The sequence below is a fragment of the Corvus brachyrhynchos genome, unplaced genomic scaffold (assembly GCF_000691975.1).
Source record: "Corvus brachyrhynchos isolate BGI_N302 unplaced genomic scaffold, ASM69197v1 scaffold427, whole genome shotgun sequence".
NCBI classification, from domain to species: Eukaryota; Metazoa; Chordata; class Aves; order Passeriformes; family Corvidae; genus Corvus; species Corvus brachyrhynchos.
In genome coordinates, this window is record NW_008239046.1 from 75,392 (window position 1) to 90,645 (window position 15,254).

Sequence of the window (15,254 nt, forward strand, 5' to 3'; positions counted from 1 at the left end):
ATTCCTGTGTCCCAGTTTCCCATGCTGATCCAATGGGGTCCTGCTCACTCTGTGTCATGACAGGCTCTGGAAGGAATCATCCAAGTCCCCTGGTGGCACAGCCCTCCTTGCCACAGGACAGGTTTCCAGGGTGGGACAATGTGGGTCTCACCAGCCATGGCTATTCCCATCACTACAAACTGATAAAGGTCTTTTCTTCCCAGAATGGCCTGGAGGAAATAGCCAGGGAATGATTTCTGGTGTAAAAGTGAGGCACTGGCTGAAGTTCACAGGTTACAAATCCAATACAGACAAGAAGAGGTACTTCTTTGCACAACAGAACACCCTTGTGGGCTGTGGAGCTCCTCCTCCTGCAGGCCACCCTGGATGCTAAAACTTCACGGGAGCGTCTGAGAGAGGTTGGATTTTCCTGACATTGTTTTTCCCCTATAAAAAACTGCTTCTCACAGCAGTTCTAGATCACCCTGGGACACAAAGGATTCTGAGAGAGGATGGCTGCAGGATAGGATCCCCTCCTCCCTACCCTGCCTTCGGACTCTCCGGGAGCGGTGCAGCTCAGCCCTTGGCCGGGAGATGGAGGTGCAGCATCACCTCCGGGCCGTGGGGGACCCCGGCCAGTCCTCGCAGCATCCCCTGCCCCGGGGCTCTGGCGTGGGCCGAGCAGGAGTGGGGAGAGCACCTGCGGTATTCCACAAGTCTCTGTCTCAGCAGCATTTTCGACACCCAGATTAGTTCCCTGCGTGCCCCCCTGTAGAGCCGTGCTCTGCTTTGGGGTCACGGTGGCCTTTGCCTTTCCTCAGCTGTTTGTACGGGTGACTCCAGATCTCCACACTCAGCCTCTCTGCTTCAGCTCTTTCCAACAGACGAGATACCAATTTGCAGCAGAAGGTTTTTTGCTTCTTTCAATAGTTTCTCAAACTCATCTTTATTGCTCTTGCGTCACTTGGGCTGTCACAAAGCCATTCTTTTCTTTCCATATGCCAACACAAACTTCTATGGGTTTTTTTTTGCTCATGGCTAAATGCATGTACCACATAACACTCATTACTAGACCTTCCATTTCAAGTGACATTTTCTTTGATAAGGTAACAACGACCTGCCTTTATTGCAGCAAGCTCTTTTAGCTTGCTCCCAACACACTTGAAATAATTTCCATTCCTTGATTTTCATCTTCCTTTTGATCCAAACCATGCAATGTATTCAACTAATTTGGGCACCCATGTCTGTTATCTCTTACTTCTTATTCATCCTTCCAGCAGCAGACCTTGTCTCTTTCTCCTGGATTCACTTTTTATTTACACACCTGAGGATTTGCTCCTCCCTGCTTTGGTGTGCCCAGCAAGGCTGTCCATAACTCATCTCCTGGTGATGTCACTGCACTGCTGTGTGTGTCACCTGGGGTTCCCTTGTTGATGCACTGTGCTTCCCACTCCTTACACACTCACTTCCTGCTTAATTAGAATTTCTTTCTTGAGGTGACTCCTCATCAAGCTAGATCTGGAACTCCCCCTTCAAAGCTCTTTCCTTTTGCTTGGGCCATGGATACCTGCGAGTATAAGCACCTTTCTTTGAAAGAAATTCTAAGCTTCCTCCAGCTTCAAACCCATGTAGTTTATCTGTCCATTGCCGAACACTTCTGTACTTCAGATTTATTTCTCCTGAAGCCACGTGCAGAGCTTTTGTACTCCTGTAAACTTTTGCCTCTCATTTTTCAGTTTCAGCTGCTGTGTCAGCTTCAACCCCAGATCTTGAGTTTCCCACTACAGCAAACACTGAGCTCCTTCCTCTCTGTGCCCATGGCAAGGCACACCCTGATAGCGTGACCATCTTTCATTTTCAGCAGAGAAATTTAATCTCCTCTAAGACAACTCAAACAGCCACATAACTCCCTTTCAGGCTGACAATACCAGCTCTTTTCTCTGTTTCTAGCCTGGCAAGTGTTTACTTTTCTTTTCCTGTTCAAGATCCTGTTTAGCTCTAGCCCCTATTTGCCCTTGGGCTCCTCTCACCTGCTGAAACAGTAAATACCTTAAGTGCTCAAATAAACACCCTATTTCTTCTGGTGCCCAGAATAATCCTAAATAGCTAGATATATAATTACATTTAAGATTTTAGATTATTGCTTTGCCTAGATACCTCAATCTAGTTTTTTTTCCCCTTCATTTAGAAGAAATACAATGTTAAACATTTAATCAATGTACACGTAAGAGTTGAAGGGTCTAAACTAATTTGCCTACATTTGTTTAAGACAAGAGCAGTGAGCTTAGTTTCCATATTTAGAAAATGCTGCAAAAATATGCTTGATCTGTACCAATAGGCAGCAATAGATCAGAATAAGTTAAAGAATCATAGAATCACAGAACATCCTGAGTGGGAAGGGACCCACTGGGATGATCCACTCCAACCCCTGGCCCTGCACAGACATCCCAACAATCCCACCCTGTGCCTGAGAGCATTGGCCAAACGCTCCTGGAGCTCTGGCAGCCTCGGGGCCGTGCCCATTCCCTGGGGAGCCTGGGCAGTGCCCAGCACCCTCTGGGGGAAGAGCCTTTCCCTGATCTCCAGCCTAAACCCCCCTGACACAGTTCCATGTTGTTCTTGTAGTATGCATGAATAAAACCTGTGGAAGCAGAAGGACAGTTGAAGTATTTCTGCATATTTGGGTCCTTTTCTTCATTGCTCATCTCCTCGTTGCAGAGCTGCCAGACTGGAGTAACCCAATGGACAGCAGGAAGCAGTGGATTGCTACAGACCAAAGCTGGGACATGTAGAAGGTCACACAGTTTGGGATCACATGCTTCACTTTAAAAATAAATGCAAGAAAACTGTATTCTGATAAAAGGACAGGATGGAAATCAGTGACACTTGGGTAAGGAACTAGAATCAATGGAGAACATCTGAACAAATAAAGCTGTGTTTAGAAAAGTGCACAGTGGCTGTAGTGGGAACTTTGCAAGCAGAGTGCTGCTGATGGTAAATAAGCCACGTTGAGGGGGTGCTGAGAGACTAAGAAGGCAGAAAGCAGAGGGATAAAGGGAGATCCTGCCAGGTTGAATGGGGGCCACTATAAGGAGAGTTGCCGAGACTGCATTTTAGACACTATAAATGACCACTTTTTGGAAAAATGAACCAGAAAGCCAACAGAAGGAGAAATAACATCAACAGTTCAGGGAGTTTCTTTGGGAAGGCCACTCAGCAAAAAATAACCATGACCTACCCATATCAAATATTCTTTCAGGACCAAAATAATCCACAACAGTAATGCTTAACTTCAAAGAGAAAGCAAGGAATGCTATTAAAAAGAAATTTAAAAGAGTAATCGAAAAGGTTAAATGCTTGAGGTGGCATGAAGATTGTTTAAAGATGCTATATTAGATCTCAGAGAAAATGTACCTATCAAAATAAAGACATTTTAAATCATTAAAAAAACTCACCATAGTTAAAAGGTGCATTAACCAAAAATATTAAAGCAAACAGCCTTCAAAAACTGGAAGTCAGCGATTTTCCAATTATGAACCAGGGAACAACCTATCATTTAATATTGAACATAGTAGCAGAGGAATGGAAAGTATTACATGGGAACCTTTTAAAGAGCTTCTGGAAAACTACAAACCAGCCAGTCTTATTTCCATACTGAACAAACTGGTAGAAGCAAATAGGGAGTAAAATGATTAGATGCATAAATAACTATAATCATAATGCTGTAGACTCAGCATGTTTTTGTGGAAGGAAGCCATGCCTCAAAAGCCTCTTACAGATCTTTGTAGGAGGCAGCAAGCACACAGATGTGCTTGATGTATCAAAATTGAACTTTCAAAGAGATTTTGACATGGTCATTCAGCAAAGACCATTTTTGTTGCTAGAAAAATTAAGTGATCATGGAGTACCTACAAAGGAAGGTCCTCTCAAGAAGTAGCAGTTGATTAAAGATACAAACATTTGCAATAGGTTTAATTTAGCCACTGGAAACCCACAGGTTTTGTGCTGGGATCAATGCTGTTCAACATATTGAGGCAAGTCCTAAAAAACTGTAGAAATTGTCCGTGTCACAGCTCGTGGCAAAATTATTGTGGATCAAAAGAAAACTGGATAAACAGAAGCTACAAGAGGATCTTATTGTAAGGGGGGAATATGTGACAAAATGATGGACAATTAAATGTCAATAAATTCAAACTCTGGATACAAGAAATTACTAAAAAGCCAAGGATACTTCACCTGGAGAAGAGGTGATTCACATGAGGGATTATAATGGGGGAGGGTAAAATCATGGATGCAGTCAAGAAAGTAAATAGGAAACACTGATTTTCTGTACCCACTGATTTTGTGGGACTTTGGGGACATCAAATATAATTATCTAGCAGTAGGTCTACTGTAAACACCATGGATCACTTCTTCACACAAAACATAAATTAAACTGCATAAGCCATTGCCAGAGGGTATCATGGAGGCCAGACATGGTGGGAAAGAGGCTCTGATGGTAAACTGAACATAGAGAAGCACGTACAACATAAAACCCCAGAGTTCTGAAACCCCTGATCCTTGCACACTGCATTGGTGAACTGCAAAACCTGCTGCAGGGTAAGGACACTCTTACCCTCATTCCTGTATCATCCCGAGACACCCCTGGTTCCACCCTGGATCTTTGGCTTTACTCGGTAACTGTTCTTATCCTTTGCATCTGGCTTTCCCATCTGCAGGGACAGTAATTGAAATATCTCCTATACAGGTTGCACTAACTCAGGAGCAGACATCCTGATTTTCTCCTGTGGAAGTGTTTCTGACAACTGTTGAACAAATTCCTTGAGAAGAGACTGTTTCTGTTAGTCCAGAACATCCTGTGCTTACTGGCACACCACAGAATCAGATGTAAGACCCTATTCAACTGAAATACTATCTTCCAGAATTCCAGAAGTTTCAGCTCTGCAGAGATCTGTAGAAAGAGAGCACATGACAGCCCCCAGTCCCTGCCCTGAACAGCACGGGGAGGAACTGACCCAGAGAGCTGCACCTGCATTTTCAGCAATACCCTGACTCTGGGCCCCAGGGAAATCAGATATTCCTCCAGCTGTGCAGTTCAATCCAGCTGACACATGCTCAGCTTTAGCCATTCAAAACTGAGTGGTCCAGTTATGTGCTCCCTGCTCCTGCAGCCCATGGAGATGGATAGGGGGTTTAAAAGATGAGTAGATGTGACGTGGGTTAGTTGTGGGCTCAGCAGTGCTGAGGGAATGCTTGGACTCAAGGGTCTTAGAGGCCTTTTCCAACCTCACCAATTCTATGATTCTAGGATCCTGTGTTTCCAGGCAGTGATTCACTCCATTGTTTTTAAGTGTCTTAGGATGGTCAAAATGCTACCAGACACTGCTGTCCATGTTGCTTAGAGATTTGACACAACCATGTTCAACCACGTATTTCCATTTTTCATTCATTTTGCCAGAGTTTGATGAGATGAGACCTCCACTCTTGGAGATGATGAAGTCAACACCAGAGGAGAAAGTGCAGCTTGAAGTTACAGCACTGACAAGGACACTGGTAGCCTGAGGGTCCAGCACATGCTCACAGAGAGATGGAAAGAGAGAGAAAGGGAGAGGGAGAGCAGTGTTCAAGGAGATCTGGTGGAAGGAGAATAAAAGTATTGCCAGGACACCAAATTGACAGAAATATCAGAGCAGGCTGTCCTGAGGAGCTGCACTGTTCATGAAGGATAATATGATGCTCAACAGTGTGAAAATACTGTGGGAAAGATCTGCAGGCGGAAAAGTAACTAAAAAGAGTCTAGTAATAAAAATATAGCACCAGAACAGTAGTCCTGACCCTCTGATCAGAACTGTGATGGAGAACAATGTTAACTGAGATCACAGAGGCTGCAAAATTAGGATGGGCAGCAATAGTGGGAGATTTCACCCACTCATACACATACAGGTTAATGCTTCACTGGGATGAGCCATGGAGAAAACTTTTTGGAAGCAATAAATTATTACATGCTAGAATTAACTAGTCTAAATTGTTTGACCCACAAGAAAAGATGTGATTCAGGATGTGGTCTAGAATGGTGTGTAAGACTTGGTTCCAGAGGCAGAAGTGGAAGAACCCGTTTGTAAGAATGATCACAACACAATTTTAACTCTTTAGTGGAGAGCAAACTAAATAAATGCAGCATGTGGAGGTTCAATTTCAAGAAAGTCAACTATGTAAAAATGCAGCAATAGGTCAAAAAGAGTTGAAAGGGAGAAGACCAAAAATCCCCAGGATGACTGGGGCTGTAGGTTGCTCACAAGTGCTGTACTGGCAGCCAAGGAATCAGTGGGCTCATTTGAGGCCTGGGGGTCAAAAGGGTGATGGCAAGGCCATAGCTGAGAACCTCAATGAACTTCCTGCATCTGTCCCTGGTGTTGGTGGCACTGAGATGTGTTTCACTCCTGTGTATCAGCACCACCAGAAAGGCCAAGGGCTGGGAGGTTTCCAGTATGACCACACCTACAGAGAGGCCTCTGAATGTGGTCTTGAGGCCCACACACCACTGGAGCTGCCCTCTACCCTGGGGCATGCAGAGTGTGCTGTGAAGAAAAAGATTCCTGCTAGCATGGAGAAGCACGGACAACAGGGCAAAGGCAAAGGCAAGCCCAGCCTCACGAACCTGCTGGAGCTTGGTGAGGGAGCCAGTGAGCACATGGATGCCCTCAGGCATGGAGGGGTGCAGTGAAATCCCCAGGTTTGCAGAAGATGCTCAGTTCCTTCAGGTGGTTGGATACCTCACTGAAGGTGAGCGAATCCAGAAGGACCTCACAGAACGGAGCAAGTGGACAAATATGTGGCAGATGAACTTCAGTAAAGGAAAATGTGGTGTATCCATAGGGGGAAATGGTCTGTATGATGCTGAACCTGGAGCAGCTCAGAAAGGAGCTCGGAATCAGCAGCAGCAGTTGTCTGACATTATCAACTTGGAGTGCAATGGCAACTAAAACATGCAGTGAGTGTTGGCCCCTGCCAGCAAGGGCCACAATCACAAACCAGAGTCTGGGCACCTTTTACCCCTCTCGAACACCTTGGTGCAGCGTATCAGGGGGACCACATGCAGTTCTGGTCTCTGCACCTCAAGAAGGAGGTAGTGAGGTCAGAGAGAGTGCAGAAAAACAGAATGAAAAAGGCTGAGGGATGCAGCAGCCGCTGTATGAGGAAAGACTGAAAAGTCTGAGGTCTTCAGCTAAGGAAAGGGCAGGGAGGGTGGATAAGATGGAGGCTTGGAAAACTGTGAAAGCACTGCCTGTGCTGACTGACACAACGTGCAGCACTAGGAGTTACATCATTCAGTATTTTGGTAAGGAATATTTCCTCAGTGACAACAGTCTCTGCCACAGTAGTTGCTGTATTTTCTTACCTGTATGTACCAGCAAGAACTTGATCACAATCAACCAGGACAAACTTCTCCAGAACCTGGCCTGCAAATTTCTTGCCTGCTTTGCTGTAGTACGTGTCTCCACTCAGGCATCTTATGCGCATGTTCTGAAACCAAAGCAAGGAGAGTTGGTAAGGGGCCATGTACTGAACTAAACTGAGATGTTCCCTTGTGCATCACTGCTGGACTCCCTCGAGCTCGTGCCAAGAGGTAGAACTCAACAAGGCATTAAGTATTTCTTGGCTCCTACATACCAAGTATTTTGTCACACTGCCGGCTTCTACAGGATAAAAACAACGGCAAAAATTAACAAGTTGCACTCAAGTGCAAATTCTAGTTTGAAAAAAACTTGGGAGAATCCTAAGAGCCTACAGATCACTTCTGAAGCATGTAAAACTATGCAATTTCCTCCAGATTATTAATAACATTCAACTCCCCACACTAGCTGATGGCTCTGCATTGAACTAAATTTTGGCCAAAACAGCCTACTAGTTTCTAATCAATAGAATGTCTACCCATAACAGCCTACTAGTTTCTAATCAATAGAATGTCTGCTCTGATTTTATACAATGACAGGCTTAAAACTAAAACATTGCTCAATGAAAAAAAGAGAGAGGAATATCTACATTTTAAAGATTTCCTTTTATCAATAAAATTTTAAATGATATTAACATTTTCAGGTGTTGTACTCAACTGATGCTCCACTGTTTGAAAACTGCAAATACCTGTCTGATACAGCTTTGGCCTGTAAAACCAACTGCCCAGAATAAACTGGGGAATATGGCTCTTGGTATCCATCAGGAGCCTTTTTCATAATGTGAGGTGTTTGCCCATAACGTTACTTGCACCTCGGGTGAGGGAGGCAGAAGAGCAGAACAGTCACTGGAAACTGTTACTGACCTGCTCTGTGTGATACAGTGCCAAACAAAACATCTGGCATGTAAATAAACATCCCTAAGGCTTACACCTACGCGGGGCTGCCAGGTCATCCCTTCCTGTCCTCCAGGCCACTCTTCCTGCCCTCCAGGCCAGCTCCCCTGACACCTGTAGCACCTCTGGAATCCCAGGAGCTGTCACAAGCTGTCACCAGCTGCATTTTACCGGCAGATTCCTCTGTGGGCACCTCATCCCTGCGGAGCATCAGCCCAGCGACAGACAAAGCCTTACAGCAGCTGGTTCGGTGTCGGGGCCGATCTGCCCCTGGCAGAGGTGGGCGCTCGGGGAACGTGGCCGTGCCCCTCCGCCAACCCAGCAGATTTCTGGCCCGGCTCAGGCCGGGGACAAGCACCAGCTGCTGGGATTCGCCTGCAGATGTTCCCCGCTGCTCCCCTTCCACCCTTCCCGAGCCGCCCCTGGGCACCCCTGTGCCCCCTTCTCCTGCCCCCCACGGGGCTCGGGGCAGCCTGGCACCCTCGGGTGAGGAGCAGGAGGCTCCTGGGCAGCGGCTCCCCCCGGGTGGCTTCCCTCTGCCACCTGAGTCCCCGCGGGCAGGAGCTGTGCTTCCCTCCGGGAACACCCGCCAGGTGGGAAAGGCTGGGCTCTCACATTGCAGTGAGGGTCTCCCAGCCCACCCAGGAGCACCATTGCCCTCCAGGGCTGCACAGCAGCAGCAAATCTGCTCCTCCAGACCAGAGCCTACCCAGCTCCCTCTTGCAGTGGGCCATGGCAGCTGGGAAGAGCAGGAAGAGGGCCATCATTTATGATGCTGCCCCTAATATTGCTGCTGCCCCTGTTTTCTGCTCAGGAGATTTCCTGAGCTTCTTGTGGTTTGTCTCAGTGGGAACCCCACCATGATCTCTCCTCCAAGTACTGGTTCAGTCTTCTTTCGAGTTCATGGAAACTTCTAGAAGGGACGGAGCTGAAACTTCACAATTTTCACACTGTGGCTCTCACTTGTTGGCTTTTTCTGTCCCAGAACATACCCTCATCTGCTACCTATGAGCAGGGAGAAACCTTTTCCCTGTAAGGACAGTTGTGCATTGGAACAAGTTATCCAGAGAGACTGTGCAGTCTCCATGCTTGGAGATCTGCAAGACGAGACCAGGTAAGGCCCTGACCTCACAGGCGACGCTGGTTTGAGTGGGAGGCTGGACTTGATGACATCCTAAGGTCCCTGCTGACTTGCATTAACCTGTGATCCTCTGAAATGACACCACAAGTTCCTGAATCAGACCAAGATAACGCTGGATACCTGGGGAGGGGTTCACCTTGTCCTGTGGCCAGTCAACACAGGGATTTTTTTCTTCCAGTGCCAAGGTTTTAGTAATACTGGTTCTCACTGGGAGGAGCTTCCTCCCCCCCTCCTTCCTGGGGAAATTAAAACAACTTCAGGTAAGGGACATTCTATAAATTTGTCACCACAGTATTTCTTCACTCCCTTTATCCCTTCCAAGGCTGGGTGAGTTTCTGATATTTGGTTGATTTTAATCATCCTCTTCTTCCTCTTGTCAACCCAGGCCCTGAATCAACCCAACAAGATGAGAATCCTGCAGTCTTGCAGGACTGCCAGGTACTACTCTTGCTCCATCCAGGCAGTAGTTCCAGATGCAGCAGATGGATGCTTGAAAACTCCAAGTTCAGGCTTCTTCTGTCACCGCTGCCCGATGCTCCACGTGGGATTTTCTGATGCTCAGCACTGGAATTTGCCACCAGCAGACTCACATGTTGTTGTCAGAAGTAAGACGCCAGAGGGGCAATTACCCCAAATTCCCCATTCAACCCCAAATTGTCACCAATTATTCCAAATGGAGATTTACCACCACATCCTGTCACAACTTAGAGGCAGGCATAAAATATGTACCCTCATTCCACTCAGATGTGTATCCAGCCTGTAGGTAATGGACTGCTTAGGTGCATCAGCATAAGAGACACTTCAGATGGAGAGCTGCTAGTGAGTCATGGAATGGGGAGGCAAGTGTTAATTACCCATTCAAGCACAAGACATGACATCAGGCCTAACAAAGACACATAGGCATCTCCATGGATATAAACTCCTTTTAACTTTAATTTTAAAAATGGGCACCTCTTGGATAAGAAGCAATAAAATATATTTTGGAGAGATGGAATTCATCTGAACCCACCAGGTCACTTCAGTGAGGAAGCTATTTGTGGAAGCAAACATGCTCCAGCATGGAGCAGTTTTCCCTAAGAGCTGCCATCTCAAGAGGCAGGATGAAATGGGTCTGGCTTGTAAGAAGCAAGACAGGACAGAGCTTCCCCAGCACAGTGGAAGAATCACAGAATCATTTAGGTTGGAAAAGACATTCAAGGTCATCAAGTCCAACCTTGTCAACTGGACCATAGCACTGAGTGCTTCTCTAAAGAAGCCTCTCTAAATTAACCTTTGTGTAGACAGGTTAAAAATGAGGGAAAATTAAGACATTTATGACTGCATCTATTTGGAATATGCTGTAAAACATTATTTTTGCATTGTCCCTAGCTTGTTTTTTAGCTAGGAATGCTTTTGAGCTAACTGGAAATTTTTCAACTGTTCCCCACAAAATTGAAGGGAAAACCTATCAAACTGGTGGCTGCAGTAGAGTCAGTGCTCCAGGGAATCCTCACACTCAGGGAAGGAGCATAGCCAGCACTGCTGGCTTTACAGGAATAACAAATGACAACAAAAGAACCAACTTCCATTGATGGGTGGTAGCCAGAAATGGGGAGAGCAGGATACTGGGGTGCATCTATGGGGCTGCAAGTTCCCAAGAGAGCTTGTGGCGCTGTCATGTTCATTTTTACTGTTTATCTGCTCTGGGCCCCACACGCTGGGGGATGGGCACCCACTGAGCAGGAATTGGGTTTTTCACAAATCCCTCATGGACTCACAACTGAATTGCAAAGCCTAAAAGCAGATCTTAATGTGAGATTTTTAAAGTTCAGCAGAAGGAAGTGCTGGGGTTTGCAGCAGGACATCTGAGGGGACTCACTGCTTGCCCTCCCAGTTACTGCCCTGCAGCAGCTCTGGGGAGAATTTAAATCCCTGAGCTCAGCGATCTGAACTATGAGCAATTTAATTCTTGGAATTCTATGTCCTAGAGCAGAGGCTGTGCCCTCTCCTCCTGTGTCCAGATGATACAGGTTCACATAAACTAAATTTCCTGGCCTCCCTCTGCATCTCTGCACCAGCCCAGCAAAATGCTCAGCAACTCACTGCATCTCATTGGCCCCAACTTCCCATTCCCTGCATGGAAAACTGAAGTGAGGACCACAAAACATCAATATATGGGACTAGTAGGCTCCTGCACACCTTCCTCTTTATGTCCAGGCAGATCTCAATTTCCTAGAGCAAACAGCCATGGTCTCTTAGCCTGGGACAGTGAGAGAAGGGATAGATCCTAGGGAGAAGGGATGAGTCCTAGGGACCAGGCAGAGGCAACAGAACACAGGGTACATCATTTTTATCAATTCCGAGACCTGTTTATCATATCCGGTATGTGACTGAAAACTTACTGGGAAGCTGTCCTGAGTAAGAGCCATTTTATTGCACATTTCCACAAAATGCTTCAAGTACTCTTCATCCAGGATCAGGTAAACGGGGATGTGCCGTCTGCTTGAGGCCTCCAGCAGGTCACACAGAATTTCCATGTCTGTAAACAGATCCATCACAATTGCTATCACCTGGCCAGGAGAAAAGAGGTGGGGGGGGGTGGGGGGAGGAAAGAAACACAAGAGACTGTTGAAATCTCATGCCCAAGTGAATTGTGCTTTAAACTATGTGCTTTAAACTATTCAAACCTCCTGAGTTACTGAGCCTCTGTGGCCACCTGAGTGGAGATGATTCTGGACCTTTGTGTTTAACAGCTCTTACCCCACTGTGGCAGCTAAAATCAAATTTTAATAATTATGAAGACAATCCCCATCCAGGTACCTCCTGTCTCATCTGTTATTTGCAGAAAGGAATAGCTGAAAGGGTAACATGTACACAAACTTTGAATGTCAGTGGTGCAACAAGTATGTGTTGCCTTAAGAAAATATGCCAAGAGCAAAGCATATAAACAAGAGCTGAGACTGAGCAAAATCATTGTTCAATCAGCAAGAGTGACTCTACATGACTGGCAGATTAATATGAAAAAGTACAATTTTTTTTCAGGACAGACACACTGCCAGGTGAGGGATAAGGTATCCTGATTAAGTATGTACAAGTCCTCGTTCCAAGATTAGATCCTAAGGGTGCCTAGACAAAATCAGAGAATAATGTGTGTGGAAAGGATCCCTTCCCTTTCCCTGCTGGCAGAACTCCTGCTCATGCAGCCAGGGATGCAAGTGATGGGTATGAAACCTGACAGGAGAAAGAAGAAATAACGCTAAGATTATTGAAAAATAAAAATAAAAATAAAAATACATGTATCTCAGTAAAGTTAAGATAAAGTCTCCAAGGAAGGGGTCTTAAAAAGGAAAAGAATTTTAAAGAGAACTGCCAGTTCTTTAAAGAATAAGGTTGAAAAAGGCCATGGCAATCCATCCCACTGAGGAGATGGAGTGGGAGGCAGCAGACTGTCATGGCTACATGAATTATCCAAAAACTGGAATGAAAATACAGAAAACAAAAGGTAGGTCATGACAAGCAGCCACTACAAGTGAGTTGACCCAGGACTAGAAAATTCAAAGTACAGAATGACCTGCAACAAGAATAATGCATCAAGGGAAATCAGCCATAAATAGATTCAGATGGGATTGGAGACCCTGTTGCTCTGTTCCTCATGGAGTGAAGTTGCCAGCAGACAATTGAGAGGGCCATTATTTGGATGAGGAAGCGACTGTTGGGATCCATCTGTTGTTGGCTGTCACGGCCAGTGGTGGGAATCAGGGGGAAGGAAGGAACAGGCAGGAGAGCACTTGCTGAGCAGGATGATTTGTCACTGCACCTGAGGGTACAGAGCAACCTGGTCACAGATCTTGAACCATCAGCAGTTCACACTGAGAACTCATGAAAGATGGGAACACACTGCAGGATGAAAAAATGTAGGGAAGGATTTACCATCAGGCAAACTTCTTTTCAAAAGCTGAAAAAAATAATGGAACTGCCCAAGTACTTTAGTCCCCATCTTTACCATATCATAGTGAATAAGGTAACTGCTGCTTGTAAATTGGGTGTATAACCCTGATTTGTGTTTCTGCACCTACCAGAGAATGCCCAAATACACGACTCAAAACCCACTAAAATTGGGAGTGAAGCTCCAACAGACTATTCTGCTTCTCAGTGTTCATGCCCTGGCACCACACGTGGCACACGAAATGCATCAGTCAGTCAGTCAGTCCTGCTGCCATCATGCCCCCGTGAGGAGGGAGCCTGTTTTCCAGCACCTCCCCTGCCTGTGTTACATGCATGGCCACAAATGCAACTCTCCATAGTTCAAATCACCCCGTGGATCTCACCCCTGCAGGGTGAGCCTTCCTCTGCCGCTGCTGCTCACCTGCTCCTCTTCAAACCATGAGCTAAAAGCAGAGGATGGCAGTGAGGTCAGCTTTTACATGTGCAGTGATTCAAGCTTTAAATGGGAACAGGGGAAATTGAAGTCATGGCATGGATCTGATCTGGAATAGCTTCAGAAAAGAGGAGAGGAGCTCCAAGTTTAACTGTCCTTGGATTTCTGCTCCAGACTGCCACACTGGCCCAGATTGCTCAGTGCCCAGTAGCTCTTCTGCTCTGTTTTCATTAATAAACTGCCTCTTTCTAGCCTCACACTCGTGGCCTCAGTGCTGCTACAGGCAGAGCGGGGCCCCTGGGCTTCCCCGTGCTCTCCAGCCCAGTCTTCTGCCTGGGGAGCTGGCTGCTCTCAGACTGCACACGCCATGGAGAGACCTTTGCACAGAGCCACAGCAGAGAGGACAGCAATGGCACAAGGCTGACTCCTGCTCCCTTGGCGATTGAGCCCTTTTGCAGAGGGACAAGATTTCGTGGCTCTGTTTTGTCCCCAACACACTGTCATTGGTCCTCAACATCTTGCAAGAGGCCTGAGGCCCAGCTCACCACAGCAGGGTTTGGGGAAGAACCTTCCCAGGGGATTGTATGATCCCAGACATCCACATGGGACACAAGGCAGCTGTCAAGAGAAAAAAATCATTCCTGCTGTCCAGGCCAAAACCACATCTCCACCCTCTCACCCTGGCCCTGGGAGATACAGGCTGCAGAACCTGACTCCCAAGGGCACCTCTTTTTGTAGCCCTTGTCAGTGTTGTCTTCCCAGAAGCCTTACAAGGGTTTGGCAAACTTCTCCCCTCTTGAAACGTGCCCATATCTCATGGAGAGCAGAGTACGCCCTGGAGGAGCTCTGCAAGCACTGAGAATCATCTTCAACTTCCCAAATTAACGTTGCTGCTGGTCCATCAGCACAAGGTACCACTGAGACCCACAGTGTAAAAGGACTTTGCCACATCTCTCCACACTGTCCCCCAGCCAAAGGCCAACTGCAATTTAGCCAAATTTCTTTGATGGGTCAGACATCCTCTGATGATGAGGCACTGTGAAAAAACTATACCCCGACCTTGTGTAAAGCCTCAGGCAAGTTCCTCTCAGCCAGACTTCGCCTCGCGATATTCGAGCTCATCTCAAGCTTAAGTTTGAGGCAGGCTTTGTCCTGGGGACAATCTAAACTCTGCTTGGGAAGTCAGTGTGACGGAGTCAAGGAAGACCGATGCTCCTTTGTCCCCTGATCCCACATGTTATGGGGCCCTGCCTGCACCCAGGGTGCACAGGAGGTTCACACCATCTTGCTTTCCTCTTCCAGTGCGTGCAGGCTTTGGCAGGGCTGGTTGCCACAATTCAGGGCTGATCCTTGCCCAAAACTGGCACTGCCAGGGCCTCAGTGCTCACTGTGAGAGGGATGGGGCTGAGCAGGCAGCAGCACAAGGCAAA

The 15,254-nt window shown here is 46.7% G+C and overlaps 1 protein-coding gene across 1 annotated transcript in view; it reads right to left on the reverse strand.

The window, feature by feature from the left end:
• FAM83C (family with sequence similarity 83 member C) overlaps positions 1–15,254 on the reverse strand; it is a 23,715-nt gene that overhangs the window by 3,617 nt on the left and 4,844 nt on the right. Inside the window, exons 3-4 of the mRNA XM_017739041.1 lie at positions 11,849–12,016; positions 7,379–7,503 (exon numbers count right to left, since the gene is read on the reverse strand). Of these exons, the coding sequence (XP_017594530.1) occupies positions 7,379–7,503; positions 11,849–12,016 (293 nt within the window). The remainder of the gene's footprint in view (positions 1–7,378; positions 7,504–11,848; positions 12,017–15,254) is intronic.